This window comes from Symphalangus syndactylus, chromosome 3, assembly GCF_028878055.3.
Source record: "Symphalangus syndactylus isolate Jambi chromosome 3, NHGRI_mSymSyn1-v2.1_pri, whole genome shotgun sequence".
In the NCBI taxonomy this organism is placed as follows: domain Eukaryota; kingdom Metazoa; phylum Chordata; class Mammalia; order Primates; family Hylobatidae; genus Symphalangus; species Symphalangus syndactylus.
The window spans coordinates 28169977-28183544 of NC_072425.2; the positions used below are offsets into that span (position 1 = coordinate 28169977).

Genomic DNA, 13568 nt, shown 5'->3' on the forward strand with positions numbered 1-13568 from the left:
CTCAAATGTCTTGAAGAACTCTCTCATGCATTTGTAATTACAATTTCTTCTTAGGCAAAATTTAATTTCCAAGAGGGCTGACCCTTTTTTTGTTGTTATTGCGGTTTTTGTAAATTAATTTTTGTGTATATGTTTTATTATCGAAGTTGTTTAGGACGACGGCATGGGAAGGGGAGTGGGGAGTTGGCCTCTGGGGTCTCACGGTGGGAAGGCATTTTAATCAGTGATGTCCGGTGATGGATGAGGAAGGCTGGGCTCTGGGTGTTAATCTTTGTGGACAAGAAATGCCAGCAGCAGGACTGAAATAAAAACCCAGTACCTCATTTTCTCTTCTGAAGGCAGGAGTGTTGGAACTACTTCTCCATCAGCTGGGATGGAGAAGATGAGCTCAGCATCATCAAATGATGGAAAACTAAATTAAATCAATAGCCATCTGTCTCCACAGTATATGATTTTCCACTGAAGGAGCACATAGCAGGTGCCAGACCCACTGACAAGAGCATTCTAGCTGAGGCCATTGAAGGTTGAACTTCTTGGAGTTTACTTAGGGACCAGAGGGCTATGGGGAGGGCTGTGCATATGGCCAAGCAGAGGACTAGGTTGTCTATAAAGGGAGGACCTTGATTATCAGTTTATGGCAGCTTCACGTTTTAAGATTCATTTACTTATTTAAGCTGGGGAGTGATGCTATTTAGAAAGAGCACTCTTGGCCATTTGGAGGATGGTTTTGAGAAGGCCTGACTGGAGTCCAGCAGACTGTCTAGGAGCACTTTTCATGATGTTGTTGAGTATGCAGGAATCTCACTTAGGGCTCCAGGGATAAGGGTGGAGAAGAAGATAAAAATCCAAGACAGGAAGAAAGGTAATTCACATTTTATGAGTACCAAATTATGTGCCAAATTCCGAAGTAAGGTATGCACCCCCATGATCCAACGTAAGCTTCACAACAAATCTGTAGTTGCAGGTATTGTACCCATTTATTAGATGAGAACATTGAGGCTCAGAGATGGCAAGTAACTTCTCTGGGTCACATAGTGAGAAGAGGAAAAGCTGGAAATTAAACTCATACTGGTAGAGGCTTTTAAATATATATCTGGCAGCTTCCCTATGTGACCCTTCTAGCAGTAGACCCTATAGGGCAATGACAGTAGAAACAATAATGAATATGATCCCAGCAAAATCAATATTAGCAGCAGCTGACATTTGCTGTGCTGTTGCTGTGTGAGCCAGTGTTCTCAACACTTTGCTGACATTATCACCCTTCATTCTCACAACGCTATAAGCAGATAGTCACAAAAGTCCCATTTTACAGGTGGGCACACTGAGGTTCAGAGAAGTAAACGGACTTGTGGAACTTGTCACAAAGCTATTAACTGACCAAAGGAGACTGAATACCTTTCTGTCAGTCCCTGACACATGTCTCTTCCAGGAGGGAGGAGAGGGCGTGATGGGGCCTACGACCTCCCAAGCCATAACCACTCTGTTGCCCTCTCTCTGAGCAGTGCCCCGAGGAGCTGAAACCCATGAAGGATGGCTCTGGCTGCTACGACCACTCCAAAGGCATTGACTGCTCTGATGGCTTTAATGGCGGCTGTGAGCAGCTGTGCCTGCAGCAGACGCTGCCTCTGCCCTACGATGCCACTTCGAGCACCATCTTCATGTTCTGCGGGTGAGTCTCTGTCCCCAAGGCCCAGGTGCCCCATTTAGAGAAGTGAGGGATGCATGGGAAAATGGTCAGACACTACAGCTCAGCAAGGCTGAACCTTGACCTTCAATAAAATGGCCTTTCTGCCTTTCGTGTTTTAGCCCACGAGCCAAAAGCCAAAAGTGTAATCTTCTGTTGGGTGGGTTAAAAAAGAAAAAAATGAGAAAAATAAAGATTGGGTTAATAAATGTAATAAATATAACCCATGCCCAGGCCTCATCCTAGAGCCAGGAACTTTGTCCTGCTGAAGCCTCCTGCCCTTCTGAATCTACCTGTATGGGCCTAGTCAGTGCATTTTGGAGACAAAAGCAGACGTCTTGAGGGTGTTCACAAAGGCTTCAGGTATGGTGCATAAAAGCCCAGGCTAAGCCCAGGCTTCAAGCTCGGTTTCAGCAGGAATGTAGCAATGTGAGTGCAGTGTTCAGCCTTTCTGTGTCCTAATGTCCATATCTGTAAGGACAATTAATTGCAGGAGAGGAGGGCTAAAGGAAACAACACAGGTAAAGCTTGTAGGACACCTCTGGCTCTCGAAGGACTCAAGCTGACTTTGGAAATACGTATGAGGCTAAAAGGGGAACACGTTGGGACCAACTTGCTGAGTGACCTCTGACAAGTCATGTTCTCTCTCTGGGCCACAGTTTGACCATCTGTGAAAAGAGATCTTTGGGGAAGGATGGCTGACGTTCCTTCCAACTTACCTTGCTTTCCATTTGAAGACTGCAATGGCCGTTACCTCTGCCTTTGACAGTACCTTGCATAGCATTTGGTCCTCAGTAATCACTCGCAGAAATAGACTTTTTTCTTCTCCTCTTCATTCCCTTTCTGATTATGTCTTAGTATTGGAATATTTGCTTATCTTTTGACATTCTGTGACTCAGAAAAATAATCTTGTACTCATGGAAGAAGTACATTTCATGCTGTCTTTACTAAGATAGAAAAGCAGGACAGGACATGTAACAACCTTTTCAGTCCTGTTTCTCACAAATAGGGGGTGAGTGTGGGCAGGGGTTTAATTCCAGTTTACCAGAAAAATTAATTTAACTTGTATGATTCTAGTGTGTAGAGTCCAGTTTTTCTTCGAGGGCTTATTTCAAGGTCTCCTTTCCTGCCCTCGTTGCACTTAGGGCTGCAGGTGCCTTTGTGCAGGTGTAGAAGCAGCTCACTGGAGGCCCTAGGTATGTATCAGTAAAATAAATAAGAAATAAATTAGGGTATGCAGACCTGAATTTATAGCAATCTCTCCTCAGCTTAAGTGACTGCAGGGCAGTGTTGAGTAAATTATGCATGGCTTTAGACCTGCAGGCTGCATACAGAATCAGCCATGTTCTTGTCATTGTTATTTTTCTCTCTGTGTGTTTGGGGTGGGGTGGGGGCTGTTCTTCTGTGGCAAATAACAACAGTAACAGCAGCAGGAGCAGCAATAATGGATTTTGACATCAGAAACTATTACCACCTTCCATCCACAGCACACTACAGGGAACCGTGGATTCAAAAGACACGAATTCTAATCCTAGCTCTGCCACTCTCTCTTAGGCATAAGGCAAGCCTTTCAGGACCCCTGACCTTCCATTTTCTCACCTATAAAATTTTAATACCTACCTTAATATAATGATAATTCTAAAGAGTGCAAAGTATTTCATATTTGTTGCCCTTTGAAGGTTAAGAAACATGCACAAGGTCATATGACTAGTGATGTGGCTCAACGTCTCCTTGCTGTGTGACCTTCAGCAACTAATTAATGACTCTGTGCCTCAGTCTTCTCATCTGTAAAACAGGGATAATAGTAATATCTGTCTATAGAGATGTTATAAGGACTAAATATATTACCATTTACATTAATATTTGCGAAATGCTTTGGAACAATGTCCCGCACAGAGTTAGCACTGTATGTGTTTGTTAAATAAATTAACCTAAATGATTCTAATAACATTTGCTGGTGACCTGATGCACTAGACAGGACTAATCTGTTAATATATTGTGAAAGGATTGTGAAAGTCTTAAAGAAGATTGCATGGGTGAGAGTGTGTGGTGAGCTGTTAAAACCCATCCAAATGGTAATAAACAGGACAAAAAAAACCAAACCCAGGCATCCTAAAACCAACTGCAGTTTCAACAGGATTTGGAAACTGTCTATTAGGAATGTAAATGAGAAGTTACCACACTTCTTAGAAGCACTGTAAACAATGAAAGCTATTAGCAGGTACTTGTGAGAGAGATGGTCCAGAGAGAAGTGGGATCCTATTGAGTTAAGCAGGGAAAACAAAATAAACTCATTATCAAGGGGACCTTCCCAACTTGCTCAAAGCTCTATGACCTTCCTAAGAGTGTTCTGGGTAGGAGAAGGTTTAATAAATCTGTTTGCAACCAGGTTAATAATAGCAGCTAACATTTACTAAGGACTTTCTACGTACCATGACTGTTCTAAGTGCTTTGGGTACATTAGCTCATTCAATTCTCATAACAACTGTACAAGCGATGTACTATTATGATTCCCATTTTATGTTTTTTTTTTTTTTTAAAAAAAACAGCACAGAATGGCTCAGTAACTGTCCAAGGTCACATATCTGGTAAGAGAGGTTGTTGAGATTGAAACTTAGGTGTTGTGGTTCCAGGCTCAGTCAAGACAGATCTGATGTCATTGCTAACCTCTGGCCACATCTAGTCATGTGATCTTTGGCAAGCCACTCAATTTCTCTGAGCCTCTGCTCCTTCATGTAGAATTAGAAGTGATTGTAGCACCATTGTGAAGATTAAATGAAATTATACATGCACAGGAGCTGTCATAGTTAAGCACTCAGTAAACTATAGTTATAATTAGTCTAATAAGTATAAAACCATCTCATTTAATTATGTAATTAATCACTGGATTTTATCTCTTGTTTACTACTTTGTCCCCAGCAGCTAAAACAGTGCCTGGCACATAATAGGTTTTCAATTAATAGTTGTTAAGCAAAGTTCCTCCATTAACACGGCTAAAGAAGTTTCCAGTCTGACTTTTCCAGTGCATTTCCAGCTAGGTTCCTCTTCCTAGGTTAAGCCTCCTGGTTTCAGTTTCTGGAGTTTTGACAACACTGTTCCCTTTGTCTCTTGTCTGCTTCTCCTTTGTACCCCCACTGACTTCCATTTGTCCCTAGCCCTTTAGCTTTCACCTCCAAGTTTCAATTCAGGCATCACTTTTTCAGCAAGCCTTCTCTGAGCCCTAAGGCATCAGGTGTGAGATATGCAGTTACCTTGGAAGAGGATAATAATACCCATCCTTTCTTTCTTTTTTTTTTTTTTTTTTTTTTTGAGATGGAGTCTCGCTCTGTCACCCAGGCTGGACAGGCTGGAGTGTAGTGGTGGTGCGATCTCAGCTCACTGCAACCTCTGCCGCCTGGGTTCAAGCGATTCTCCCGCCTCAGCCTCCCTAGTAGCTGGGACTATAGGTGTGTGCCACCACACCCAGCTAATTTTTTTGTATTTTTAGTAGAGATGGGGTTTCACCGTGTTAGCTAGAATGGTCTCAATCTCCTGACCTGGTGATCTGCCCACCTCGGCCTCCCAAAGTGCTGGGATTACAGGCGTGAGCTACTGTGCCTGGCCGATATTCATCCTTTCAAATGGATACTATTTAAATATTGGCTGAATGTCGCATGGGGTTAGGGCCTACATAGAAAGGACATTTTTCCTTGTCTATTTATTTATTTATTTTCATTTCTACTTACAAGGGAAAGGAATATTTACATTTTGTCTCAAATCCTAATTTGTCCAAGTGAAATTTTGACATCTCTTGCAGACTGGACCTCTGGCTGGCTGCCCTCTCATCAATTTACGTTCTCCAAAACGGAGTAAAGCATCCTTTCTCTGGGGCTGCACAGGCCCCATGGCTGTCCCTGTGATAGCCTCATAGCTTGGTTGATTTACCTGTATTCCTGTCTGTTCCTGTCATACTGTGAACTCCTCATGAGCAGGGACTACCTCCTAGGCATCTGCATGTCTGCATTGCCATTCCCACTGCTTGGCCCAAAGACTTATTTAGAACCGTAATGATTGAATTAAAGAATTCATCCACCTAAGATTTGTTGTGCCTACTCTGTGCCTGGTCTTTTATTAGATGCAAATAATCGTTGAGTACGAGTTCTTCTCCAGCAGGGGCAAAGAGGTGCCTAAGCCTCACTGCGTCCTGATTGATATTGACAGAGCACAAGTACCAGAATGGTAGACAGAAGTAGGTGAATTCAAGATAGGTTGAGAAGGTGATTGGATACTAAGCTAAAGCCTGTAGAATAAATTCTTAGAACCAGTCTTATAGGTGAGATGGCATCACCTCCTGTGAAGACCTTGGCAAGTTACCTAGCAACAAAGTTTGTCTGTTTTGTGTGTGTGTGTGTGTGTGTTTACAGTGTCTACCATGCACGCTTCCAAGAGAACTTATTTTACTCACATAAAGACAATATATTTTTAAAAAGCTATTCATATAAAGATAGGAATGATCAGAGCCATTTTAAGGAGGGGAGAGAAAATGGTTGCAGAAGCTCAAAATTAAAGAGTCACTCAACATGAGATAAATTTGGCTGTGTGCTTCTTGGCAACCAAAGTAAACAGAGAGAGAGAAAAAATACCCATAGTGGATTATATAGTTGTCCTTGTATGAGAAAAGGAAAGTTGTAGTTTTTTTGTTTTGTTTTGTTTTCAGGAGTTATACACCTTTTTCTGACGTTATTTGCTAAGAGAGTTATTTCTCATATATTCCTATGTAAGAGATAGTGAGCCATTTCATCAACATTTTTGAAGTTTCAGTATTTTTCAGATCATTTAGAGGAGGAGACTGAGGCCCTCAAGGTGGGGGCAGTCACGGCCAGTTAGGAGGTAAAATTGGGATAGGAGCCTGAGATATCCCAACCTTCTTGCTTCCAATTTAAATGAAAGTGCTCTAAAAACACATTAGCTCAAATAACACATCCAGCCTCAAATAGTCCTTAATAGCCTCTCTGTCTAATATTCTCTTTATATAATTTTAAGAGGGAAAGGAGATAAACATGTTTAATATCCATAGTACCTGGAAGCCACATATTTTCATTGTCAAAGCTGAAGTCTAGTCTAACAGTAGAAAACACTGAATGACAGAACAGAGACAATGGCCTTCATTTTGATTATCCGTAACAAGTGGAAGAGTTGGTGGGAGGTGGGGGGATTCATTCAGGCACTTGTTTTATTGTGGTTTCCACCTTTTAGGTTAAAGCCTGAGCCCTCACCCCTTTCATTTCTGGTTGGAGAAGGTGAATTTTACTTCTAATCGTTAACATAGAATACTTTCATGCCAGCCAGGTTCTTGTCAAACATTATAACCTTGTTTTCTCTTCTTTTTAAACAATTGTAAAAGCTCAGGTGTAAAAAATACTCACTGACACTTGATGGAAACACGTAATATCCATCCATTTGTTTGGATAGCTATTTCCAGTGTGGATTGTATGGAACGTTAGTCCCATGAGACATTCAAATATTAAACAACAACAACAATGAACTAAATGTTCAGAGTTTCCCATGTGGAAAAATCTGCACTCCCTAACTGCCTCTTACAGGTTCCCAGTGTACCTGGGGATAATCAAGGCTCTCCCAAATCATGCAGTGGAGAAACATATTTCATTGATTCTAAAGTGCCCATATTTTCCACATTTTAACATTTCTGAAGTGGGAAGGTATCTTAGTTTTAATGATATGACAGAGTTTATTTGGCAGTCCTTTTTTTTTTTTCCTTGTTTCTTTCTCAGTGTTATGTAAACTGCTAGTGTTTCTTATCATTATTGGGGGTCTTAGACTAGATAAAATCTGCTATATAATTAATCCAGAGTTTCCTGTGGAATTCTATTTTCTATTCACTTCTTTCTTTTCTTTTTCTGGAAACTCTAAATTTTCCCTTGAATAAAACCTGCAACCAAAGACCACTCAGAGAACACCTCCTCTGATCTTTGTTTTGGTTAATGTTGGGACAATCCTGAGAGTGTTGGTGAAAAAGATTCCCATGATATCAGTTAGAAGGGTTAATGCAGTTGAGTTCCTTAGGTGTTGGTTCTAGCCCTGAGGATCCCAGGGTGACGTTTTCACAGGTTTCTGCATTAGGAAAGCTGCGTTAGGAAAGCTGGGAGGTTTTCACAGGTTTCTTGCCTTAGTAGTAGGATACTTAGATTTATTCCTAACGTTGGTCCAAGTCTACCTGTTGTGCAGTTCCTTGAGCTATTCTTACCCTTAACTACTTCTCTGTCTCTCTTTTTCTTTTTTTTTCTTGAGACAGAGTCTTGCTCTGTCACCCAGGCTGGAGCGCAATGGCAGTTCACTGCAACCACCTCCTCCCAGGTTCAAACAATTCTCCTGCCTCAGCCTTGCAGGTAGCTAGGATTACAGGTACTCCCCACCACACCCAGATAATTTATTGCATTTTTAGTAGAGATGGGGTTTCGTCATGTTGACCAGACTGGCCTCGAACTCCTGACCTCAGGTGATCCGCCAGTCTCGGCCTCCCAAAGTGCTGGGATTATAGGCATGAGCCATCGCCCTTGGCCTATTCTTAATATTTTTAAGGATTTGATTCTCTTTCTTATTTTAAAAAAGTTTCTAGGATATGCATTTTGATAATTATGTTGATTCCATAAACCACTGAAGAATAAATTAATAAATAAAGGAAAAAATACATGAGAAAAAGAAATACTTTGCTTTGAGAGTTTGTACACAATACCAACCATTTGTCTGTCGGTCTTAATTTTCTCCTTTGAACAACAAACAGATAGGAGGAGGTCATTTGTAATTAACTGGAAGGAGCACATGATTTGGAGTAAGAAGATCCAAGTCAAGGTTCTGGCTTTTCCAAAATGCTCATGTGACCTTGATTAGTGAACTTAGATGTCCCAACCCTCAGGATCCTCTGCGGCAATGTTGGAATGAAAGTACCCATCTCACAATGTTGCTATGAGGATTAAATAAAACGTGCTCTGAGCTAAACACATAGAAGGCTTTATGGTGCACTCCCTAAAATCCTATCTAGTTTTGGTGTTCTCTATAATGTGATGAGTGTGTTAAGGGTAACACATCCATTGCCTTCAGCTAAAATGCCCAGTATGTATCTCTGCACTCATTTTATATTTTTCATTTTGGCACATGTATAAATAGAGTTTCATGTAGATCTTGGCTGGTTTCCTGTGAGCCTACACTCTTTAGAATTTCTGTAGGAAAATCTCCCATATGACAGAATGTTCTAAAGAAGCTATATAATTATGTGTCATAGTACAAAAATAAAATTAAAAAAAAAAAAAACCAACAACTAAATAGACCTTAGCATAAACCTTCCTATGCCCTTAGGTGGCTTGGCGGGGGAGAACTGCTCCTGTTTCAAAACTCAGGGGATCATTTTCCTTTACAAGGATGGGATTTTTTTTCCCCCTGAATCTCTCCTGCAAGCCACAATCTTTTCCCACCCACAGGGAAAAGAAAAATCACTGTAAATCCACAGTTGTGATATGCTTAAAGTCGTACACACACACTCACATTCACACACACGTCTTGAGCTCCTAGGTTTGATTCCCAGCACCACTATTGACTAGACGTACCTCCATGGGCAAGTCACTCAACTTCTCTAAACCTCAATTTTCTCATCTGAAAGTGGAGACAATATCTCCCTGTGAATGTTGCACATTTCCTATTGCTTCTGTAATGAATCACCACAAACTTAGTGTCCTAAAATAACACACTTTATTTTACAGTTCTCAAGGTTAATATTCCTAAAATCAAGACAGTGGCAGGGCTGCATTCCTTCTGGAGGCCTTAGGGGAAGATCTATTTCCTTGCCTTTTCCAACTGCTAGAGAGTATCTGCATTCATTGACTCATGGTCCGTTACTCTGCTCCCCTCTTTTTCTCCTCTGCTTCTAAGTTGCATCTCCTCCTCTGACTAACACACTTATCTCCCTGTTATGAGCAACCACGTGATGACATTGAGACCACCCAGGTAATCCAGGATGATCTTCCCAACTCAAAATCCTTTACTTAATCCCATCTTCAAAGTCTCCTTTGCCATGTCAGATAACCTCAGGTGTTTGGGATTAGGATGTGGGCATTTTGAGGAGGCCATTATTCTACCTATTACAGGTTATAAGGAGCAAACCAGGTCATATATACAAAAGCATTCCACTAAACTGTGGGATCCTGAATGTGGGACTGAGCTTTGCAAATACATGTGTATGTACACACACACACTCAGAGAGACACACACACAAATAATGCATATATTTAACTTCTTTATAATAATTCCATATGTAAAAATATATACAAATTATATGTATACTTTTTTCCAGTGAATGCCACATAAGAAGTTCTCAAACACATGCTGTGAAGCAGAAAAACAAAAAAGGAATCAAAGAATGGCAACTATGTCAACTTTAAGAAATCTGGATCTAGATAGAGGCCAGCAACTAGGATATGAGAACCAATGGAGATAAATTTATACTTCCTAGGATATGTAAATGGGTTAATAGACTAAATAACAACAACAATAACAATAATAAGCATTATAGCTGATGCATTACTTGAATACCATATGAGAGATACGGTTTCGTCCTTTGTATAAGTTATCTCTAATTTGCACATCCCCATGATAAGGATTGTCATTTTTCTTAATAGATTATGACACCAAAGCCTAGGGAAATTAGCAGACTTGATCAAGGTCATATAACTTTTAGATGGCACAACCTGTATTTGAACTCAAGTTTAATTAGCTCTAAAATCTCAACTTGTGACTCCCTTAGAATCTCAAAAATTTACCAACAGAAATTATACAAACTACACTGTTAGTCTAAAAATGCAGTAATATTAGAAAAAGAGGAACAAACAAATTATCTATTTTGGAATTATATTTTTAAATATCTTCTAAGTGACACTTAGATATGGAAAAAATCAAACTCAAATTTTCACCTCGTTAGAAATGAGCAGGAGCATGAGGGCTGCATGTCAGACTTATGGGGTATGGGCAAAGCCACAGTCAGAAGCTTCAAGACATTTATTAAGAAGCAAGAAAGATTGAAAATAAACAAATGAGGAGTTTGACTTAAGCAGCCATAAAAATAATTATAAAACAAAGTCAGATAAAGCAGCAGGAAGGAATTAATACAAATAAAAGCTGAAATAAATTAAATAGAAAAGAAAAAAGGGAGCTCACCAATAAAATACAAAATACAAAAAGCCTGTTCAAAGGAGAGAGCAAAGAAAGAACACAAACACATTACGAATGAGCTAGTGCCTTAACTATAGAAACATAAAAGATAAAAGAAATTTAATGAGAACACTGCATAGAACTTTACACCAATACATGTGAAAGTCTTGATAAAATGCATTATAACGTTAGAAAATATAAATTACGAAGTTTGAGTCATGAGGATATAGAAAATCTAAATAGGCAGATAATAAGGAAATAAATGATAAGAGCTAAATATCTACAATTGAAAAGAAGCCATCAAGCCCAGGGGATTTTATAGGCAAGACTTATCAAATTATCAAGTAATGGATAACATCTATCTTATATAAACTGATCCAGAGAAAGAAACAAAAAAGGATAGTTTTTTAACTTATTCCATAATCCTAATACCCAAACTGAGCAAATATATGCTAACCATTTAGAAAAATTTAGTAGACATGTTAGGATGTTTAAGTTCTTTATGTTTGTAGGATGCAACATCAACTTAGAAAAATCAGTAACAGCTTTTCTCAAATCAGTAACAACTATGTAGAAAACATAAAAGAAAGCATAAATGAAAAACCGATCCTATTTCTAAAGTTTAAAAGATTGCAACAATAGAATTTTCACTCTAAAAGGCACATATGATCTTCTTTATAGATAAGCAAAGGAAGTACAGAGAGGTTAAGTAGTTTGTCTGAGGTCACACAACTGGTAAGTGGCAGAATCAGGATTTGGACTCTGTTAGTCTGGATCCAAAACATACTTGGATAAACCTCTACAGCATAGTGTCTTTCATAAATGCCCATGAATAATCTCCAAAAGACACATGCAAAACCTTTATAACAAAAAGTCAAAAACTTCACCCAATGTTTTAAAAGAACAGTTGATAAATAGAGATACAAACTATGTTTCTGAATTAGAGGACTCCAAATTATAAAGATGCTATATTAGTCAGGATAAGATAAGCTTTCTTCCTGTAGCAAATGAGCCTCCTCCCCCAACCAGAAGCTTGTGCACAAAAGCTAATTTCTTATTTGTACAAGGTCTATTGTGATTGTGGCAGTCTTCCTCCATCCTGTAGAATGCATCGGGAACACATGGTCTCCAAGCCTGCCATAACAAGGGAAGAGGCAGCTTGAAAATCACAGGATGTTTTGAAAAGGCTAAGTCTGGCAGTGACTTGTATCGTGTCAGCATAGATTCCATTGTTCAGAATCCAGTTACACGGCCCCTTCAGCCCACCTGCAAGACAGGCTTAGACATGTAAGTCCAGGAAGAGGACACAGTGTGGTTAATGCAAGATGTCTTTGTCGCAGTTATCAGAAGCACCCAGCACAGAGTTAACTCATAAAATGTATGTATTAAATAAAAGAAAATTAAATTAATATTAAAACCTTCCCCCAATTTAGTTTACAAATTTAAAGCAATGCCACCCACAATTCCACTAGGGATTTGCATATAATTTGATAAGCCCATTCCGAAATTCATTTGAAAGGAAAAATATGGAAGAGCAGTCAGGAAATTTAGAAATAGAAAACTAGTGTTGATGAAGGGGAGGAGTATTACTTTATTACTATATCCAAAACAGGCTATAAAGCTATAATAACTAGAACAGCTTGGAATTACTGCAGGAATATACAGATAATTACACAGGAAAAACACCAAACATGTACATATGGCATATGTAGGGATTGCACATGTAAAAAAAATAACATTTCAAATTTGTTGTTGAAAGGTCAGACACTTCAGACAATTGGCTACCCATTTTAAAAAATAGTTAAGTTAAAATAACCACTCACACTACATTCGAAAATAAATGCCATACATATTAAATAACCAAAGATTTTTTAAACCTATACAATACTACAATAATATACAGAAATATATTCCATCATCTTGTGGGTTGCTAAATATTGCACAGATTTCAGACACAAAGACCAGAAGAAAGAGGTAATAAGATGTCAAAAGCAAGATTAAAATACAAATACTGACTGGAAAAAAAATGTTAATATATATGGAAGGTGAAGGATAACTACCCAGAAAATATTTAGAGCATATATAAACCAATACAAAGAAAAAGGCAAATATCACAATAGGAAAATGGTCAATGCACATTAATGGATAATCTACAGAAGGAGAAATACAAGTGACCATAACATGAAAAGATGCTGAACTTAATCCGTAACAAGGGAAATGCAAATCCAAACAAAAATGAGTTATTTTTCCTATTCTAGACTGGCAGTAATGAACATGAAAGATGTAGAAAAATGGGATCTCCCATTCATCAATTATAGGATTGTAAACAGGTAGAGATTCTACAGGCGACTATTTAGTAGATCTATCAAAATTTTAAAATTCATAAAACATTGACCAAGCAATTTCTTTTCTGAGTATCTGTTTTATAGAAATACATAGTTGGGGACAATGATATATGTGCAAAGATCTTCATTATGGCACTGTTTGTAATAACAAACAGCTATAAACAGCCAAAGTGCCCATCAATAAAAATTAGTTAAAAGCATTATGGTACGTTTATACTGTGCAATGCCAAATAACCATTAAAAAAGATAGATCTATATCTATAGTGTTTTGAAAAGATCTCCAAGAAATAGCATCAGGTGCCAATGCATGTCTCACAACAATATATAGTTTAATTCTGTTT

The 13568-nt window shown here is 38.8% G+C and overlaps 1 protein-coding gene across 3 annotated transcripts in view; it reads left to right on the plus strand.

Moving 5' to 3' along the window:
* Window positions 1-13568, plus strand: part of ASTN2 (astrotactin 2) — a 1055774-nt gene that overhangs the window by 604320 nt on the left and 437886 nt on the right. For all 3 annotated transcript variants that reach the window (XM_063636815.1, XM_063636816.1, XM_055271311.2), the window contains one exon: window positions 1503-1669. In XM_063636815.1, the coding sequence (XP_063492885.1) occupies window positions 1503-1669 (167 nt within the window). The remainder of the gene's footprint in view (window positions 1-1502; window positions 1670-13568) is intronic.